The sequence below is a fragment of the Centrocercus urophasianus genome, unplaced genomic scaffold, assembly GCF_019232065.1.
Source record: "Centrocercus urophasianus isolate 14NV4802_14NV808 unplaced genomic scaffold, USGS_Curo_1.0 seq_14, whole genome shotgun sequence".
In the NCBI taxonomy this organism is placed as follows: Eukaryota; Metazoa; Chordata; class Aves; order Galliformes; family Phasianidae; genus Centrocercus; species Centrocercus urophasianus.
The window spans coordinates 22,608,356-22,630,441 of record NW_024884586.1 but is presented as its reverse complement, the minus strand read 5'-3'; the positions used below and the strand labels follow the sequence as shown (position 1 = coordinate 22,630,441).

Below are 22,086 nucleotides of genomic sequence, written 5' to 3'. Positions count from 1 at the left end.
GAAATGTTAAAGCAGGGTTGTGTCTGTGCATGCTCTCGCTTTCACCCCGTCCATCCTTCCACCAGTACTCCATGCCTTTGGTTTCATCCTTCCACCAGTATTCCATCCCTTTGGTTTTCTGCACAAGACTGAAAAGTTGGTAATGGAATACTGCTTTATTGATATGTCTAGTGTAAAAAACCCTTTGTCTTTGATAAGACAGAAATTATAAACTTGTCTTTCTCCTTTCTTTAGCGTTCATTAATTAGGAAGTTAGTAGGTTACAGAATCACAGAATCACAGAATTGTAGGGGTTGGAAGGGGCCTCCAGAGATCATCGAGTCCAACCCCCTGCCAAAGCAGGTTCCCTACAGCAGGTCGCACAGGGAGGCATCCAGGCAGGTCTTGAACATCTCCAGAGAAGGAGACTCCACCACCTCCCTGGGCAGCCTGTTCCAGTGCTCCGTCACCTCACTGTAAAGAAGTTCTTGTGCACATTTGTGCAGAACTTCCTATGCTGCAGTTTCCAGCCGTTTCCCTTTGTCCTGTCTCCACTCACCACTGAAAAGAGTCTGGCCTCGCCATTCTGCCCCCCACACCTTAGATATTTATAGACCTGGATCAGGTCCCCTCTCAGTCTTCTTTTCTCAAGGCTGAACAGACTCAGTTCACTCAGCCTTTCTTCATAGGAGAGATGCTCCAGGCCCTTCACCATCTTCGTGGCCCTCCGCTGGACTCTTTCCAAGAGATCCCTGTCTTTTTTGTACTGGGGAGCCCAGAACTGGACGCAGTGCTCCAGATGAGGCCTCACCAGGGCAGAGTAGAGGGGGAGGATCACCTCCCTCGACCTGCTGGCCACGCTCTTTTTAATGCATCCCAGGATGCCATTGGCCCTCTTGGCCACGAGGGCACACTGCTGGCTCATGGCCAACCTGTCGTCCACCAGGACACCCAGGTCCCTCTCCGCAGAGCTCCCCTCCAGCAGCTCATCCCCCAACCTCTACTGGTGCAAGCAATTATTCCTCCCCAGATTCAAGACTCTACACTTGCTTTTGTTAAACCTCATCCAGTTTTTTTTTTTGCCCAGCTCTCCAGCCTGTCCAGGCTCATTAGCACTTTCTCACAAGGCTGCAGTGGACAGCAGAAAACTGAGAAAATAGTCACAGTGTGTTGTTACCATACTACAGTGTTTTCTTAAAGAGGACTCAAGTAGGAGTTGTGAGGTATTTTGTTTATAAACATCACTTCTGGTCTAGACCCATAGGAACCCGGCTCTGTGACTGGAGCTGCATTTCTAGAGGAGAGGGTAATGCAGGAGCAGTGATACAGTGAAAACACAAACTCTCCCTCAATCTCAGCAGGCAAACCTGACTTCCAGGAACATTTGGCACAACCTCCCTCTGCTCCTTGAAGGTCAGAGCTCTCATTTAGATTATCAGAACCCTTGTTCCCATCACTGACTGCTGTTAATATTAAAGATGATTTCATACTATCTCTTGGCCATAATAAAGGTAAAGAAGCTCATCTCTTCTGATTCAGGATTTTGCATTCAGGAATGCCACAGATTGCAACTGAATTTCTCCTTATTTGTATTACAAGGCCCCATGGGTACAAGGAGATTTGTCAGTTCATCTAGCAACAGGAATTACATTAGCATCACTCTAAGCTCAAAGTTAAAGGAACTAAATTCAATGCTCCCATCAGAAGTGGCCTTAGTTCTTCCCTTTACATCCCAGTTATCTCTGTTTTATTTTTCCTCCTGAGTCAAAACATCCAGATGGGTTTTGTTTAATGTTTACCTGCTTTGCTGTATTAGTTCTTTCACCCTAACACTACTGATCATAGCCAGGCCTTCTGTGAGGAGGTGTCAGGGCTGCAGGTTTGTGTGAGATCCCTTAAGCCCCAGAGATGGGAAACTTCTGTCTGTTGCTGAGACTACAGTGGCAGCATATTCCTATGTATGTTCCTAAAATAAATGCCAGATGTAGGAAAAACATTTTAAGTATCCTTGTGTGTGCCACTCGTAAGCCACACAGCCTGCTAGACTCACATGTATTTACTGGAAAAAGAAACAACAGAGAGTTAGGACCACAGCAAGCCAAGTCAGGCACTGCTCATGTACAATGTGAGAAATGCAACTATACTGACCTTCCAACAGAGTCCTCTCCATGCACTTCATTTTCTGTAACAATATTCTGTTAAACAACTGGTAACTGTTGTTGACAAAGGACACTTGTGTATAAGTCTTGAATAAATATAGTTGTGGAATATGCCTGTGGGTGTATTTGCATGTATGCATACTGACACATTTAACAGGACATGAGATTTTTAAGTTGTGTGGCGTACATTTTTGTCTTTTTAAAAGTATGATAAAAAACTAGCTTTGTTTACACAGACAGTAATGATTCAGAATGCTGTAAGAGAGGGAACGAAAGCAAAGAGAACATTTACTAAGGTAAATCACCATTTCCATAGACGATTTCTATCAGCTATGTGAATATTTAGTTTGTCTAATCTGTGATATGAGACAATCACAAAAGTTTTGTCTCAGCCACAGTCCGATATTGGCATAACAAACATACAAATACAGGATATATAACAAAGCCACCATGTAAGATGAAGTTCAACTTGAATCTACATTCATATTAAAATGCTTGCTTTAGAGGATCTCAATTTCTACCTCAGCATTGTTCTTTTAAAAGTCAGTAGGTATTATTTCCAACCTTTGATTCAATATTGAGGAAACCTACCCTTAAAAGAGCTCTGGGCCTCAGTCCCAGGGCTGGGAATCTAGCTAAAATCAGGAGTAACACTACTGACTGCTGCTGAACTAAAAAACAGCCCTGCTTCTGGCAGTGAAGATGGCCACTATAATGGGAACATAGTCTTTGTATGTGGTGCTGTTCAAGAGAAAAAGGATGACTGCTTGATTAAACTCTAGAGAAATGGATGTTCTAAATACACAGCGAGATGGTCGCCCCCAATTAATTTTGAGGGATGAGAACGCTAAGTCTTATTTCCCATTAGGCTGGCTGGACAGCTTTCTGCTGTTTGTTCATTTCTTTAGTGAATTCTTCTGTAATTGTATCATAGCCTGGGTGTTCAATACAAGGTGAAGTGTTACTAATCAACAACCAAATCCTGACAAAATTGCACTTGCAGCAACAAAGGGCTTGTGGCTGCAAGGTAAGGAGGTGCTTGGGGTGCCCCACAGACATGATCCCTGTGCTTTGGTCCAGTGGCAATTCCATGCTGAGAGAAGACCAAACAACACATCCTTGTTCTAGGTGTCTGGGGCTACTCTGAAAAGAAAAATGTAATTGTAGATGAGAAGGACACTGGTTTTCACCTCCAGTGGTGACAACAGGGAAACCACAGCTGCATGCACTTGAACCACAATCCAACCTCTTCTTATGTCTTCTTACATTGCCTAACACTGAGATCAGACCACAGATTTTGGGAAGAAATTCCATAAACATGATCAATCATTCCCTTTCTCTTGAAACAGCACCAAACTCCTCATGGATAAGACATCCAGACTGTTGGAGTGCATGATAAAGCACGGCAGTATCTAAGACAGGCCCGGTTTCAATGAAGGTCATACACAGAAAGCTTGAATAAACATCAGATGTTAATCTCTAATAACAAACTTATAAAATGAAAAAAAAACCAGATGTACTGTGATGCAAGAGTGCATAAAAATTTTAATCACTCCTTTGTCAACAGAGTAACTGTTTCCCAGAAATCTATAGATATAATTTATGACAGAATTTTATGTAATGTTATCTATAACTTCTTGTTTAAATTGTATGTGTAATTGTGTTTTTGTTTGTTTGGCTGGCTTGTTTTGTAAAAGCTTTAGGCACATTGTAAAATGTTTATGTCAGCTACTTCTATCAAACTCACTCTGACTTGATAAACATCCTCACAAGACCTCCTCATCAAACAGCGGAGCGGCAGAAGATGTGGCTGAACACACACCAGCTGTGTTTATATTAGGCTCTGATCCACAAGTTGATAAAGAACCAAAATATTCATTAAATTCAATGAGCACTTCCCGTCTTTAGAAGTGCATAATCAAAGCTGTATGAACTACAGCCCAGATTTTTCTGAGCAGTTTTATATTAAAAAAAATATTACTGGAAGATAGGTATATCTAAGTCCATGTATGCAAATAGTTTTGGATGATTTGAAACGCTAAACAGCTGTATTTTACCTGAGAAAAGATCAATAGTATTAGAACTATAGTACAAACACTCAGAAAGTATGGTTAGCCAACCACGGAGATCAGGCTGTTCTACAGTTCTGCTGATAAACTAATGGAAAATGTGGTATTTGATTCAACAGATGGTTGGAATTATGATGATTTTTCTATTTTTGCATCTAACTTCTGAAATTATTGCTGTTCTCTCTTGTCCTGTAAAGGCAAACAAAAAAAACAACAAGCCACCACAGCTGGTGTAAGGAGCTATGGAATTGCTTTGGGGACATTTTTGGGAGCACTGAAATGGAACAACAGCTGTATTGAACAATTCTCTCCTGCCCTTCATGCTGCTGGCATAGAAGGTGACTGGAGGTCAGCAAATGGAGACAGGATTCCCTGAACTCCAGTGTCACCAGCTATTGCCAGAGCAGACTGGTACCAACGGCAGTGTGTGCACATATGGTGAGCATATGGACAGAGCTGAGCTCGGAGGAACAAACCTGCCTGATGGAAACACATTTATGAGAAAACAGAAAAGGCCTCAGTGAGGCTTTTATTGAAGTAACCCCAGTGCATCCAGACAGCTAGGCCATTGCCCTTTGCTGTGGCTAGGAAATTTCCAATCTGCAGTAATTTTGAATGATTAGATATAAACTCATATGGAGACTGGATGTGGGGTAACACAATGAACTGAAACACGTACCTGGAAGTTTAAACCCAGCTAGGAAAAAGCACACTAACAAAAAAAAAATGGCATTGTGCAGTGGTGGCTTTTACACTGAGTGAATCTTTCTTCCGTTAAACATTCTGTACGCTTCACATGCATGCAGTGTTATTCTTGATATCTGTAAATATAGAAATTAAAAATGTTATGACATTTTTATGGGATTAAAATATATTCTAACCTGTAACAGGAGATGTAATGCTGCATTTTGCATCAGCCAGCATGCTAGCAGTAAGAGCAGTCAGGGGCTTCGGTGCTGACAGAAATTGCAATGACTCAAGGATGCAGTGCCTAGATCAAATTGAATATAAATGTAGGAGGCTGGTTCATTTTATACAGAGAAATTTAGATTCAGTCTCTAAAATCAATGCACTTTACACTCAACTCCCCCAAAACCAGAATTGCATATTCCTGATAAAATCAGAGTACTGTAACTAGAAAACAAGTGTACCTTTCTATTTTCAGTATGAATCCCATTTTTAAATTATTATTATTATTAGACAGGAAGTAAAATGATTTGAAAACATTTGCACAATCAAAACCAAAAATCAACTTTTTTTTCTTCTATTGAAATAAATTAGCTACTAACACTCCTTAACTCACATTTCTCCTCTCGCAACATGGTGTTGGAAAGCAAACTCCTTTAGGTCTCTGATCCATCCTTTAAAATCAGACTTACGACACTGAAACACTGGAACTTTAGTCAAGAGCACACAAATCACAGCGGTTAACTAGTTAAGAGCATCGCCATTAACGAGAAGTGATTGCACTGATGGCAGTGTGACCGCCAGAGGGCATTTTCCCAGTTGGGTAATGCCTGGTAATAACGTTCCACGCTGCTAAGCTCCTTCATAGAAGAATTATTTTTTTGTTTACTGTCTTTTCCTGTCAGTGAGAATATCTCATCCTTGTTTGCCAATTACATTTTGAAATTCTGTACCCAGGTTCTTATATCTCCAATAATTACTATCTCAAAGCAGATGAACTGAAGGGTGGAAAGTAGAAATGATCACCAGGCTGTCAAGTCTGTTTCAGTGTAGCAAAGGGAGCAGGGGATGAGAGGCAAACAGATAAGGGGGATAGAAGATACTTGTGGAATAAATAGGAGTCAGAAAATTAACTGAATAACAACAACAAAGGCTTGGAAAAGAAGGAAAAAAAATATCTAAAATTCTGTTCTGAAAAAAATGTCAAATATCATAAAAATGGGAACTCATGAGCTTCTGAAATGTTATTAAAATTCTGAAAAGCACTACTTAGAGGATGAAACACATGAAAAAAGGTGAATGTATGAGGGTGGCTTTGCCTTTCCTTACCTACTGTGCATGTTTTTGGACTGTCTGGGACCATAACAGTGAAACTGAAGAGATGCAGCTGGGTGTCAGCTTCAGGACACCATAAAACCTCTCACCAGCCCCTCCCAATATCCTCAGATGGTGGCTTAGAAGCTGTGCTAGCCGTGAAGATGTGCTGACCTGGCCAATGAAACTGTGGAACATTTTATCTACCCTGATGAGTTTATTCCCTCTTCTCCTTACATTCCTCTCTTTTTGGCAAAAGCATGTTACTTAAATTGCTGGATGATCTATTATTATTTTAACTGTGTATAAACTATCCTGATGAGATCCCTTGTGAGAGAGTTAGAGAAGATGGCTTTTGTTGCTTTAGAAATGAAGTAACTGCTACTATTGCTGACATCAATAGGAGGTACAATTTTGCAAGCAAGGAACAGTATATAGCATTACATGCAGAAGCAAAATCGGGCCAGCTAGTCAGCATGCTTATAATCTCATTTAATATGAAATTTACACTCTGTCAAAGAATTCTTCTCTGTCTCCTTATGTACAGGATGGCAGGCCTTACAATTCTTAGGCTGGTTACTGAAGCTTAGTTAATTGGTTCTTGTTAAGGATTTCATCTGAATTTCCCTCTCAAAGCAGGGCCAGAATCTAGAGGGTAATGGTTCTTTTACCTCGTATTAGGGTTGTCACAGTTTGCAGTTGCAAATTGCTGTGTGCTCCCATCTCACTCAGAATCAGAGAGAAGCAAAAATAGATTCCCCTTTCCTACAATAATATGGCCTTTCATCAGTATTTTTTACATAAACATAATGTTTCTCAGCATCATTCAGGAGGAAAACAAGAGGCAAGGGTTCTGAGAAATGCTCACCACGTCTGGTAACTGTGCACTATCACACTGGTGTAACAGCACATAAGCAAAAATACTAAATCAGACTTGCACATGCAGCTTGAATTTGAAAACTTCCTAAGATTTGAGATCCTGGCTTTCAGACTGTAAGGTTATTTTGATGTGCTCTTTTTAATCAATATTGAAGAGTCATACATGTAGGTAGATGGACATCTACAGTTAAACTCTAATTAACGAAAGGAGATTCCCAGTTTCAGTTCCTATTTGATTCAGTTTACAGCTCTGGGAAGAGAACACTGGCATTTCACAGTGAATTTCTATTTAAGAGATTCTTTTTCCAGTGGCTGGGAGTAAAAATGTGGACTATTTAAGCATTCCAAGTGTGTAGTATCCAGCCTGTGAGCTTTCAATCACTTGATATTCTCTAACTCAGATCATTAATTCTAGGCGCAAGCCTGCATGTCTAAAAAGAGGATATCTGCCCTTGACTCAGGTTTTTTTGAGCTACCACTGTAAAAAGAGAAACTTATTTGTCTGTGCAAGCCTGTTCTGCATCCTTCCTTCTTTAGTATTTCTTTTATTTGGAGAAATTCTCACCTGCCTACTAAATCTGAAATGCAGCATTTCAAGCTTCCATCCCAGTGCACAGCTCACTCAGCTAACTTTAGAGACAGAGCCAAGGAAGCACTGTTCGGGATGGATCCCTCCTGCTGAGACAGCAGCAGGGCAGTTCTGCCAGGCAACATTGTGAAGGGGCAATCAGTGAGCAGCCTTTGCTTCCTTGCAGCCCAGGTTCCCACACTTCAGATGAAGGCAATTCATCAAAAACCAATTCACTTCCTAGCAATCACTGCCTGAAATCAAGCTGGTGACTTAGCAGCATCTGACATTCCTTGCTACATCCAAGAAACTGAAGTTTATCTTGCTTGCCAATTCCTCTCAACTGTCTTAGTAAGTCTTAGTTGGTACAGCAGTTTCTTGCAATCTTTTTATCTCCTTTGCAAGCAAAATGCTGGAGGAGACAGTTCCAGATGTTGCCGCTTTCTCTGAAGATGAAGATGTAGATGTAGCCATGAGCATTTATACACTCAATTTTTCAAGATCCTTTCGTGACTGTCTCAAATTTGTCCATTTAATATTAGCCCCCAGCTATCTTACTAGACATAATGCCTTGCAAGCACAGAGTAGGTTCAACTTCGGCTTCAATAATCTTTCTCAGTAAAATAAATGAACAAGTAGGAGTGTAAATTTCCTACAAACTTTTAGAGTACTTTCCACATTGTTTTTAACTGCACAAGACACACAGTTGCAATTGGTCAAGGTGCAAATGCCATAGCACTATACTACATCATTCCTCCTTGGACACTTGGTAATACAGCAACTGCAGTTTCAAGGACTAAAGGTTCACCAACTGCTGGTATCTGTAAATCCCATCACCCTGTAAATTGCTGATTTTCTTACTCAGCATGCAGGTCTTACAGAAGGACTACTGAGTACATTGTCTGAATAATACAGGATGTGCTCAGTGGTGTAAATGGTTCCAGTGAAGATAAAAAATGAGAAATTTCTAATACCTTTCCTGCTTACAGCCAGTAGAGCATTCATGCAGATAAAATGGTAGAAATTCTTGTATACAGGTATATCAGATATTTTCTGTAGCATTCTTACTTCAAGCTGCCAACCATTTTTTTTTCTGCAGAAGCTTCCAAACAGTTTATTAGAATTTCTGTACATGCATAGATCTATCTCTCTCCTGCTACAGTGATCTCTCTCTAAATTTAAATATGAAATTGATCCTTCTAAGGATTATCAGCATTGTATCTATCCATGTTATATGGAATAATAGTATTATTGGTCTACATTATAACTATGCATACGTATATATATATTTTTTTTCTTTAACAATCAGATGTATCTAGGTAAATATACATGCTACTGCAAACTCCCTTAGGAGTACCAGGGCACACAGGGTACATTTCAAGGCAAGTTTCAAAGAGTAGCAGCATTTCAGCAATGAAGAGCATTTTGTTTATTTTTCTGGTAAAGACTTTATTAACCCACTACATCACACAGAACTACAATTCCTTTTCCAAATGTCAATTATCATTTAATTCCAAGTAACTTAAGACTAAACAGGTAAAACAGGTTACAGATAAGTCTCTGAACTCTTTTCAAGCTCCTTCAAATATTTTGTCATTGAACAGTTCTATGCAGGGTGCTGCACAGGCTCCAAAATATGCCCTTTTGAGTTGGATGACTTCTGAAAGATCTGAAGAATCTGATAGCGCAGAGGCAACTAACAGCCTGTCTGTCATATCTCAGGACTAAGGTGCTTATCTTCAGATGCCCACTTTTTTTCTCCCACTGCACTCAGTATTTTCTGCAGCTGTGACAGATTGCAATCTAGAACAAGGAGACAGGTATATGAAGACCACAGCCATCAGAAGAAAAGGAAATATAGATATATTCAGCTTTCAAATATTGCATGCATTTCTTATTCTTATTCTTCCCCACTTGTGAAGTTCAGCTCACCCTTAACATCCAAAAGGGTTTTTACGTAGGGACCCCTCAAAAATATTAATTGCATCTAAGCTGTGATCAGTGTGCACACACAGCATCAACTCCCTTCAGACCCAGATACACTCTTTTCTCCCTTACCAGAAAGCTGACACTTGGCTTTATCAGAGCTATCAGTAGGTCAGCAAGCTTTGATTGCCCTCATCAGCCTCACATGGGCCTTCACTCATGCACCTCCACCTGTTGGCCTTGAAGCTGCATTTAAGCAGCTGGGGAGAAAGCTCTTGCTAGAAGGCTCTATTTGCAGGCAGTGCTTGAGCTGGTGAGTGCCTGTCTTTATGTTGTCTTTAGAGCCTGCCTTGATAATATAGCTGTTTCTGCTGCTGGCTGGACTGTGGCTGGCCCTGGTTACTATGGCTCTCCTTGTTTGGGTGCTATGGGGTAGTACTTTTTGTGGTAAGGGGGGTAGTTGCCTTGTTTACTTAGTTCTGGTTTGCACTGCTATTAACAAAGGACTAGTGTGGTGAGCCCTGTACCAAAATAAGCTAATGGAACTACTGTGTGGAAGAAATGCTGGCTTTTATGTCATTGCGGGTCTTCTTTCCTTTGCTGACAGACTGTTTTGTGCTGGTATCTATATAGGTTATAAGTAAACAATGCTGTATGAAGTCTGGAAACGAATGCTGAACTTTCAATGCTAGGGCAAAGAATCAGAGAATTGTTTGGGTTGGAAAGGATTCCTAAAGGTCATTTAGCCCAATTCCCCTGTAATGTGATCCGGGACAGCCGCAGTGAGAGCTTGCTGCTTTAGAGTCCTGTCAGCCTGACCTTGAGTGTCTGAGGAGTGGGGCACCTACCACCTCTTTAGGCAGCATGTTTCAGTGCCTCACTATCATTACTAAAAAAAAAAAAAAAAAAAAACCCTTTTTTCTAAGTCACCCCCCCTCATAGTTTGAAATTGTTTCACCTTGTCCTGTTACAGCTGCAAAAGAGTCCTTTCTTTCTTCTGTTTTCTCTTTAGATACTAGAAAGCCACTATTGGGTCTCTCCAGAGCCTTCTCTTCCCTAGGCTGAACAGCCCCAACTCTGTCAGCCTGTCCTTGCAGGAGAAGTGCTCCATCCCTTGGATTGCTTTTGTGGTCCTCCTCTGGATGTGCTCCAGATGTTCCATGTCTCTCCTATACTGAGGACTCGACATCTGGACACAGTACTCCAGGTGAGAGAGGAAGCTGCCTTTGAGTGGATGTAGTGGCTCACTTAGTGCTGATTTCTAGTTGCTGGTTAGAATACGTAAGGCTGTTTTCTGTACAGACATTGAGCATGTATACTGACAACCAAATACTTATTTTGTGTTTTATTTGTGTGTTTTGCTTCAGTGGCTAGTTTTAGTCACACCATTGCAATGAAGGTAGTTGTAGTATAATGTAGTGAATAATGTATTAACTTATTCAGTGTACTTTGTTCTGTTTTGGAAACATATCTCCTGTGTGCTTATTGTATATGTATGCACTGCATAAATGATGTCCCACATGCTGTGGCTCTTAAAGATGTTCAGATGAATAGAGGTGGCCTGTGGCTCTGCATTTAAGGCAAAAACAAAAAAACCCAAAGAAACAACAACCAAAAAAAAAAACAACCTAGCAGTGCTACTAAGCCACAAAAGCTGATGCATCGTTTTAGACAGACTTGCAATTTCATAGAATTGCATTGATAGGAATCATACTATAATTTCCACAATGTAGCTTCCTGAATCTTTTTGGTTCTTCTGAACAACATATTGCTTCTAACAGAACTTAGCATTTCTTCCATAAAGACACCAGATGGAGTCTAACTTCTTTGTAACAGCTTTTGTTTTTCAAGTTTAGAGACCTCTTATCCTAACCACTATCTTTCATGCTGTCATTTTCTTCTGATGTTTGTGGTAGCAATAGCGCAACCGTGATGTTGGGTAAATCAGCACTGAAGTATGCCATGGTTAATTCCAGCCTCTTTTGGACTGTGCGGTACAGCACTGAACATGTTGGGTGCTCCTCACTTTAGTAGCATGTCCTGTGTTTTTTGAGTTTGTAATGGACTGTCTTCTGTTTAACTGCATTGAATTTTGAGTATAAAAAGATGTAATTTACTGGCAATTTCAGAAACTGAAGTTCTGTCCTTTGTAACACTTCATAACAATGACTTTTATATTCTATGAACAGCATAGCTAAAAGGGGAGTAGCTTCCTCATGGTAGTACAAGGTAATTCAAGTACTTACAAGTGCAAGTGTTGTACTACTGGCATCAAACCCAGTACGGGTTTGATTTTTGTGGCTGCAATCTCTCTAGCTGTTATTCTTGTTACAGGGACGTTTTGCTAGGCAGGAAATGTTTGTGTCAACACTGTAAATCTCCAGCTGCTGCCTGGTAGCTCAGCACTTATGCAAGTAAGTGTCATCTAGTGTGTATGAAATAGGGTGACTGGTTCATTCAGTCCTATAGGAATCTTACTGTCTCTCCCCTATGTTCTTAATCAATGTGATATTGCTTCTCATAGGATACTTCTGCTGAATCCTCCAAACTGACCTCAGAGTCCTGTATTTCCTAGTGTCGGCTTTCAGATTTCATCCTACAGTCCTTCTCCCTAGAAGTAGAATTTGTAATTCCTATTATAAGGCAAGTTTCTTTATTAAAAGCTCAGCTGATAAGATATGACTTCAAAATTAAATACATGTAGGCATTTTGTTTTCAAATTTATTTGTGATGCTGGCTTTTAACGAATATGTATTCATGGCAACATTTGATGTCAGGGTGGAAAAGTACTACCCATGGTAATTATTGTGAGAACTCAGAGCTGCAGTTCAATGTGAGGATCAAAAGTAATTTAGGCATCAGAAGGTGAAAAGGAGTTCAACTGCAGGACAAAGTCCACCTGTACATGGAGCAAGTCATAAGACTCAGTGCCTTTTTCTGGTGAGAAATTATAAAATAGCACTTGCATGCTAAGCTGGTCCATTGGCAGGTGGGCAGCAACATGCAGCCTGTGCTATGAGTGTGAGGGTCTTGTACAAGCTACTAGTACCCAGGCCCAGATAGGGGTATAAGGGGGAAAGGAAAGTGAATGGTGGCAAGTCTTAAAGGACATCAATTTCACTTTCAGACTGGCATCCCCATGCTGCTTAGAAGATACTGACCTTAGCAGAAAGGCAGCAAAATAGACTGGCAAGAAGTTATTAGAGGCACTATTTGAGAATTCCTGTAGATAAACTATGCTTGGGGTCCTTAAAATAATAACTGAGATTATGTAACTGTATTTAGTTTCTTACTAATCTGTAGTAACATTGCTGCCTAGTGATAGCATTTCTATAGAATGGAAGTGCAACTGTAATTTCCTTGAACAGCTTTCCTTTAGTTGTATCTAATGATACTTAATTTTTTCCAACTGAAGTTTTCTGTTATTGCTTACAGCAGCTCACCTCAGAGGGGAGTGAGCATTACTGTAAACAGTGCTCCAGGCAGCAACTAACATTTAAAGCAATCCAGCTCAAACTAGGGCTCTGTGACCTCCTATGTAAAACACCAGCAGCTGTCAGCACCCTGTTTACTCCAGCACTTCTGCTGCTGCTTCTGACTGAACTACTGCTTTGGTTTGTACTTAAAATAATCAGAACAGGCATTAGGGAATAACTGTTACAGCATAAGCCCAGAGCTATTACAAGCCTAGATTCTCACCAAGAGTCATTTTAGAATGTACAAGTGTAGTAAATTTCCACTTGTATGCAAGCTTGTGGTATGGGTAGGTAGCTCAAGCAAAAGCTTCCTGATGTAGACAGGCTCTGCAGCATTCTTGTTGCTTGGAATCAACTCACTTGGGAAAATTTCCTTAAATAATGATGAATACTGACAACCTACTACTGAGAAGAACAGAAGCTGAAGTAACAAGGAACTTCTACGTATTTATTGACTGTACATTTGTGTGTCCTGATTGCAATCTGCATATGATTGTCTGGTTTTGAAGCAGGCCGTTGATATGAGGCTCGGATTGTGGAAGAATAAGTGAAATAATGTGATACTGAACCAGTAGACCTGATGAGGGTGTCAGAAGTGACAGGCAGTGTTTGTAAATGAGGTGTCCCAGAAGTTGGTTATTACAGGGGAAGCAAAGTCTCTGTTCTGAACCCCGTGTTTGGGGGTAGAATTGAGGAACTGCCTTATTGGCAGTTGCTGTGTCTGTATTAACCTTATCTGTTAAAACCTGTGAAGGGTAATACACAAAACAGCTTTTTCTCAGTTTTTATTCTGTTTTAAATGGGCTTTTTAGGATAATACAAATAATTGTGATATCTACCAATTTATTCATGTTTTTTCTTGGGCACTTGGGACAACTTGCTGTCTGATGGGTGTGGTATAATACATCAGTTATGTGTGAGATGCTGGTAAGTACTGGACCGTGGAGACCTGTGCCTGAATGCTGTCTTCCAGATGTTTCTTCAGTGGAAGGACTTGAAGCTTTTGTGTAAAATATGTGGACAAAATAGAACAAACATTAGTGTGTCTAGTACACCTGGGCAATGCCAAGGGATGCTGGGATTTTTCCTTTCTTGTAGGTGTAAAAAGGTTGGGAAAAAAAGTAACTTAGTTTGGATCAAGTTGAATGATGTGGTGGTGAGGGAACGAATACTTGCTGGAAAACTGTGCAGCCAAAGGTAGGACCTGCAGATATGGAAGAGTACTGGGTGCTAATTTGTCTGAGGGTCTTAATCAGTTGTAAGGCAAGTAAAAAAAATTAGGCAAGCTTGTCTGAAAATGAAGGGAGTGCATGGGACATGTGTCTGTAGGTGATCAGAGCCTGGGAGAGTCAGTGAGGGAAGAAACACAGAAACAAGGAAAGAGGGTGTTTTTGTTGGTGTTCACCATGGCATGGCCTCCCATACAGTGGGACTGTAGCACTTGCAATTTCTCCTTGACAGAACTGGCTATCCTCTGCTCCACTCCATGGTTCTTCAGCCATGCACTTGTGCCTGTGTTGCCACATCCTCTTTCTCCTGCTTAGAGAAATGGTTTGTGTCAGACATACTGCAGCCACTCCATGACCACCAGTTTTTTCAGTAACTCTTGGACTAATCTAGTATTAATATCACTTTAGCATGCTGAATGCTTTTCCTTAGAAATAATTCTCACACTTTTTCTTGAACTGCTCGCTTACTTACATGCATTCATCTCCTCTTGAGAGAAGATGGCATACCATCTATGTTCTTCAGTTTTTCTATGAAGTATTTAGAAATTCTAGCAGCAGTGATGCAAGGGATGTACTTAGATCTGGAAGAGTTGTTGTTCCACTGTGGCTCAGACAAACCTCACTCCCTGAGAGTTGACAAGTAATTCCAAAACACAAGTAGGATCTCAATCAGATTTCCAACTGGAAAATGCTTGACTTCAGAATTTAAGCCATTTGTTTCAATAAACGTGGGCTTATTTGCAACTGAAGCCTTAAGATTTCAAGTGTAGATCAGGCTGAGTCCAACAGTGGGACTTTGCTCTATACTTGGTGAGAAGCCATTTGCTCCTTCAGAAGGTTTTACTGTCCCCCAGACACAGTTTTCTTTAATGTTACTTGCAATTCTTGTAGCAAAACAGATGGTCTGTATTGCTTTTCTGTGTTTCTTGGCTTGGAAATGTTCACTGTAAACAACTTAAGGGATTCTTCCTTATTGCTAAAGCAGGTTGTACTTCAGCAGTAAGTTCAGTTTCTGGACTCAAATATAAATCTATGTATATTCTCTGCACCAAGCAAAACAAATTTGTAATAGGCACTTAAACCCCATGATTAGCCTTCAAAATCTCTTGCAAAACATGCTGCCTGAGTTAGTCATCCAGTGAAGCAACAGTAATTTGAGAGTGGAGAAGCTTATTTAAATACTCCGAAAATATCAGGTAAAAAAGCTGTGCCCTAAGGCATAGACCTGTTCTGCTTTATTTCTTGACTTCATCTGTGTGCTTTGCCTTTCAGGGCATTTTGGCTACCTTGCTGTGAGTGCCAATCAGAATAATATACATGCATAATCACAAATAACCACATCTATGTATATGCTGGTCTGTGAAATTTGACTGCAGAGTTCTTTGAGAAGCATCTCTTGAATCTTGCTGTGCATAATCACTCTTGCCCACACCGGCAGGTGGTTTCACAAGCATACTTTCAGATCTTTCAGTGCTACTAAGCATACTTGCTGAATTCTGTGTGTTTTTTTTTTTTTTTTTTTCCCCTCAAAATTAAGAGAAACCACTCGCTCAGGCTGTGGATGCTATTTCAGTTTGCTCTTATGACTGTTTGCATTAGGATTTTTAAAATTACTCTTGCTACTGAACTCACTTCCACAATGTAATAACCAGTGTGGAGCTGCCTGATCTAAGTAAGCTCCCTGCTTGTCCTTTCTATCCTTGCTGCTGAAACAGGTTTTACTTTTACTGGGACCCTTTTCCAGTTTTGGCAGCTGTCTGCCTTCTTGCTCACAGCAGTACTGCTTAGCAGGGAGTCCTGGATTTTGTCGTTCTTCAGTTCTAAATTTAGACTGGTGGTGCAGATAGTACATAGATTTGTCTGGAGGCTTCCTGTTTGAGTGTGCTACTAGTCCCATGCAAGTTTTCAAGACATGTTCTATTGTCTGATTTATTTATTTTTTTTCCCCCACTCATAAGTAGTAACAGTGCCATTCTCTAACTTTGAGAATGGAAATAACCTGGAAACTCTCTACACTTGATTCCCATAACATTTAGGCACCTGGACATCAGTTCTCTTTACTAATATTCACCTAGCTTGTCAGCTGGCTTACGCAGTTGAAAAAAGGAAAGGGAAGTGGTGGTGCTGCAGAGCCAGAGTAACAGCCTACCACTATGGGAGGTGAACTGGGGATTTGCTGCAGGGAAACAGATCTGTAGCTGGAATGAGCACACTTGCTTTGGTGATGGCTGCAGTTATTTTCAGTGATGTTGTTTCTCACATTATTTCTCCTTCACTGTTTAGCCATCAGGGGGTAGCAGCCTGTCAGTCAGTGTTCTCCTGGGTTGTTATGAAAACAGCAAATGCCATCGTTGGTTTTTCACTGGGGGGTGAATGAAGTGTTCAGTAAACAGAATGTTTCCACCTAAGGCAAATTATGTTGAGAGGTAACCCCCACTCCTTTGCTGCCTGTCATCAGTTCAATATATTAAACAGCAAATTTGGTAACAACTTTCATAGCACCTCTTATCTTGAAGAATCTCAAAGCTTTATGGGTGTTTTTTTTCCCCTGTGCTGTTTAAAGGCAAGCTTTAAGAGCATCCAGCAGCATGAATAGTATAAGGCAAGAAATGGAATGCAAATGTAAGCTGATAGATATTTGTTTGTTTAAGCACATCTTAGCAGTGGAAAAAGTGTACAGTCTCTGAATAGCCCAACAAATTTATCCTGTCATATGCTTCAAAATTGCCCTAAAATTTGGTCAAAAGTTCAGCTTTCACTGTCCATATTTTATTTAGACTATGAATAAACTATTTTATGTTGGGTTTGTATTATCTTTTTGATTTCCATTAGGAAACAGTGTAAACCCCAGAAACTGTGTTGAAGCAATTATTGTTGTTATGCTTGCTGTGTAAAGACTAAAATAAAAGGCTCCAGTCTCAGCCCTAAGTATGTTGTGATCTAAGTAAACACATAAAGGAACACTAGAGAAAGCAGTGACTCTCTATTACTGATAGCAAATGTAGAGAAGAACATCAAAGCTTACAGCCAGAATCTTGAGATACCAAGTAACTGTAATAAGGTCCTAATCCTTGTCTCAAACAGAGAGACTACATTAAAAGAAACTGTAAGGTTTCTTGGATAGGTTTATCTGTATAACATTTCATTTGCTTGTATGTCCAGATAATTTATATCTGAGTAAAACTGCGGAGATGGTGAGATAAATTTGCAGATGGATTCTTATTTACCCTATTTCATAGTGAGTTAAAAGGGTAAAGAGACAAAAGTGCAAGGAAGAGCCCTAAAATGTCAGATTAGGCCAATATAGGAGATGTAAAGGAAATATTACTTTATAGTCAACTAGATAAGCAATATCTTGTCAAGGATTTAAACCCTAATTTGAGTTGAAACCCAATTTTATTCTGTTTCCTGTTGCTCTACTGGCTCTCCTTCATTTGTAGCTGAATGAGAGTTAATAGTAACAGACAACAGTGAAAGCTGCCTGCAGCAGTTCAAGAGAGTGAAATGGTGGTTCCAAGGATGTGTTTTGAGCAGGCTAGTGGAGCTTGGAAGCCTGTGTGTTTGTATAACTGTCACTCACCCTTGGGTCACTTTTAACTGTTTTTCACATCGTGCCCTCCAGGTAAAAACTCTCAGTTGTCCTCTAGAACCAGTGCAGTAATCAGACTTCAGCAGACTTTTCAAGTTTGCACTGAGAAGCTGTCAGGATGAAGCTGAGGAGAATGTGGTAACATTTTAGATACAGTGTTCTTGAGTAACTGCTTTCTCTAGGGTAGTTCTTCACCTCAAATTCTTTGATCAGCTTTACCCAGATATGAGACAGGGTACCTAGCGCAGACCTTGCCAAAAAGGATGTCCTTGCGTGCCCAGCTGCTCCTCCTTTTGCTTCTGCTAACGTGGGGGGAAAGAGTATTGCTCTACTCAGGCCTCCTCCACAGCACTAATCCGTTATTAGTTGGATGCCTAGGCTGGGAACTGTTAACATTAATCTTATTTATTTTTTAAATAAAAATTCAGATCCTCTAGGATCTGTGTAGCGCAGAAAATTCTAGGTAGAGTTACAGCATTTCAGATCATACAAAAATGCTGTGAATAGAGGTATTTGATCTTTCTTGCATGTTCTGTTTCATACTGTCTTTAGACTAGCTGTTCAGCACTAAAAGGCTTGTAAGTAATCATTCACTTTCTGCTATAACTGAACTAGCTGTTGAAGTATTACTATGCTGTGCTCTTCCAAGCTAACAAAGTCAAGCCCTTCTGTGAGCCTGAAGAACTTATATTTTTGAAAATAATACTTGTGGCAGTGGAGATACAGTAAAATAAGGGAACTAGGAGGGATACCACAAGGCTCAGAAACATCTTTCTTCTATTTGGCAGATACTAAACTGCTTCTCTTCCAACAGAAAAAGGCATTAGTAACCAGCTGATTACTAGCATAACATGCCACTTCAGGGGACCCTGGCAATCTGCCGCATCTTCACTGTGAGAATCTGGTTTGGCTTCTGCTGTGTCCACTGCTGTGACACTGAAACTTAAAGTACTACTGCCATCTACAGGGGCTCCACTTGTTGTTTTCATGTTGTTTCTGATGAGCTCAGCAATAAAATATTCCCCCAGAATCTTTCCCACTCTTGTATCAGATACAATGGTTGCTTTTTTTTTTCTTTTTTGTACGTACCTCCTTTTCTCAGGCCTTAATGAACAAAAGACCGAAACTTCAGGCATGTTGCAGAGGGAATTGTCTGTGCTTAGAACAACACATGACAATTCAATTACTTTCCCCTTCTTAAAAGTTTAATCTTCCTTGTTTCTTTTACAATAAAATAAAATTCTCCTAGCCTGAGGTGAAATCTTTGCAAATCTAATTGAACATCAAACTTGATTTCACAGTGGGGTATGACTGTCTGCCTAACATGGAGCTGTACTTCTGGGGAGCCTGATAGTAGTCTTCTGTGTGCTCTTGTACTTGTAAATTTTAAAGAAAGGGTCTGATAAAGAATCAAGGTTCAGGGAAGGGGAAAAAGGGAGACTACACTAAAATGATATTTAGTGGGTATTTCTAGGCTAAATGAGCTAATCTAGGTCCAGCTTGACAGAATGTTTGGTGCTGGAGATGCACAGAACTAGGTGCAATATGTACTACTTACATCAAAAGCAATGGGAAAATGTTGGCGTGAGTTGCTGGTTGTATTAAGGCAGCTGGTGACAGATCAGTGTTCTTTACAGAGAGTGTGGTGAGGTGCTGGAACAGGCTGCCCAGAGAGGTTGTGATGGATGTGTGGATGCCCCATCCCTGGAGGGGACAGATTGGATGGGCCCTGGGCAGCCTGGTCTAGTATTACATGTGGAGGTTGATGGCCCTGCATGTGGCAGGGGGTTGGAGATTCATGATACTTGAGGTCCTTTCCAACCCTGGCCCTTCTGTCATTCTGTGATTGGGGAAGAAAGGACAGTACTGAGTATCTGCTGCTGTAATTGCATGTAAATTAGTAATGGTGTTGAGTGTAAACCTGTAGGGTACAGCTGAAAGGCTGATGGACCTGATATGGACTTCACATCATAACTCAGACCATAAGATGTAGTACAGGGTCAAATGTTAGGTGAGGAGTCATGACCTCCATCGAACTCTAAGATTACAGAGCTCAGCACAACTTGTTTTTATAGGTATTCATAATAGAAGTGAAAAAAAGTCATATTTGGAGAAGTAGGGGTTTCAGGAAAAACCCCATTATGTCTAAGGTCCAAAGACTGAAATAAATGAGAGTTTACACTCAGCGGCAATTAAGACTTGTAGCTGCTCTTATGCTGGGGAAAATACTGGTTGCTGATTTTCTTTTTTCCAATTGCGAAAAATCAAGCACAGAAGATAAATGAACTGCTGACTCCATCTAGTATTCTCTCTGGCATCTAACCAGATTGAGCTCTTCAAGTGAGGGGAAAAAAACCCAAAAAACAGTTTCAGGCCATTTTCTATCTATTTCCTTTATTTTTGACAGGATTCTGTGTATTTTACATTCAGTACAAGCTCACTTTTGTATAAGACGTGAAGTAATTAGGATAGACAGGTAGGATATTTCTTCACATGAACTGAAGGCAAGATTAGAAAGCAATATGAGTTCATTATGAAACAGTGTGTGAGCCCAAAGGAAGGGCAGACTGCTTTTGCTCCGTGAGTTCTATTTTTCAGTAACCCTGTTTATCTGTACTTGCTTACCTGCCTACTGCAATTGCACTCAGAAATCTGAAAAGATTGGACGGGTGTGATATTTGTCTCAACCCTGCATTTCTATTGTGCTCTGAGCCCTTGCTGAGTGCTGCATGAAGACAGATGGGGTTAATTCCCAAGTGGGAATAAAAACCATAACTGAAGTACAGCTGAGATATGGCTTCCATTTGTCAGCTGAAATACTGTTGTAACTACATAAACTCAGTAATAGGTCAGGACAAATGACAAAGAACTGTTCTCAATCAAACGGAACTTGAGGGGAATGGAGAAACAAGTCACAGACTGCTGTAACTGTTATGTGAAATGAAGTGAAGTTAACAGTGATTCTTAGTCCAGAAGTCATATTAGGAAACAATGCATCTTAAGGACAAAAGTCAAAACTAATTCCAGAAGGCAGTGCCTTATTGACCAGCACTGGATGCTAATTTTTGTTATTACCTGAGATGATAAATGGTTCTTACCTGAACAACACACAAGTTATGCTCTGTGGTTTCTTTCATACCCAAGTACTTATCTATACTGGTATTGTTTCAGAAGGGGAGAGATTTTTTTTTTTTCTTTTCAGGAGAAATATGTGCTTTTTTTTTTTTTTTTTTTTTAGTTGAGAAGAGAAAAAACAACCTTCTGAGATCTCAGAGCAGAGTAGTGGATGTTGGGAACTAGTTTCTCCTGCAAACCCTCAGGATGCCTTCCCTTACACTGTCCCATGACATCAACATGTAAATTTCTGCCTTGAAAATGAAAGGCAAAGATGTAAGAGGAGGGAGGAATTGGAAGACAAAATAGGTCCCAAGAAAAAGATGGAGAGCAACAGTAGCAATCATGTGTACCCCTTGTTTTGAGCAGCTGCCTTCTTGCTAGGTGGTAGCATCATGCCCAAAAATCTTGTTACTTTTTACAGAGCAGCTCTGCAGTCCAGTGTTGTTTCTACAGACACTGAATGCTTTCTGAGCCATGGTAGGTGGAAAATGCAGAACTGCTCAGTGCATCTATTGGGTTACATAGCCATTGGGAGCTCATGAAACAGGAGAGGGCCTGCATTCCCTTTTGGGGCAATTGGCAGCACAGTCATTACCTGCTTTCTGTGTGCAAGCTCGCAGATCCCCCACATGTACAAGTTGGAACCATCTATAAGCGTGTATGCATCTATAACTTGCATTTTGTGATAATCTCTGATAGGGCTTGAAGTCAGGCTTGCTGCTAGTCCAGCCATAGCAAGCTTGTATTCAGATCAGGCTCCCTTTATCAGCTTGCTGGGCACAGTACTGCTACTGAGCTGCCCCTGGCCTGATGAGTGTTGCTGATCAGAGACAGCGAGCACACATCCCTGCACCTTGTCACAGGGTCCCTTCAGCCTTGGCACGGCTGCATGTGGCTGTCCACTCCTAAATGAACATGCAGCTAAGTGGAGCTGTAAGGAGCTGAAAGGCCTCTGCTTCAGCTGTTACTTTTGGCAGAATTCTGTCAGCAGTTTGCCACCTCTGACAGTGTCTGGAACACATGCTGCTCTCCAGGCTCTATTGAGGTCCATCTTAAAATGTAAATGTTGTAAATATAGGCTGTGATTCTAGGCT

At 40.6% G+C, this 22,086-nt stretch overlaps 1 protein-coding gene across 8 annotated transcripts in view; it reads left to right on the top strand.

Annotated features, from left to right (window-relative positions):
* Positions 1–9,829: 9,829 nt before the first annotated feature.
* GPHN (gephyrin) overlaps positions 9,830–22,086 on the top strand; it is a 308,827-nt gene continuing 296,570 nt past the window's right edge. For 2 of the 8 annotated variants that reach the window (XM_042814428.1, XM_042814422.1), the window contains exon 1: positions 10,719–10,788. In XM_042814428.1, the coding sequence (XP_042670362.1) occupies positions 10,735–10,788 (54 nt within the window). In that variant the 5' untranslated portion in view covers positions 10,719–10,734. Of the gene's footprint in view, positions 9,895–10,593; positions 10,789–22,086 lie in introns of those variants that run through there. The other 6 variants (XM_042814433.1, XM_042814435.1, XM_042814436.1 and 3 more) reach the window with 6 other exon arrangements.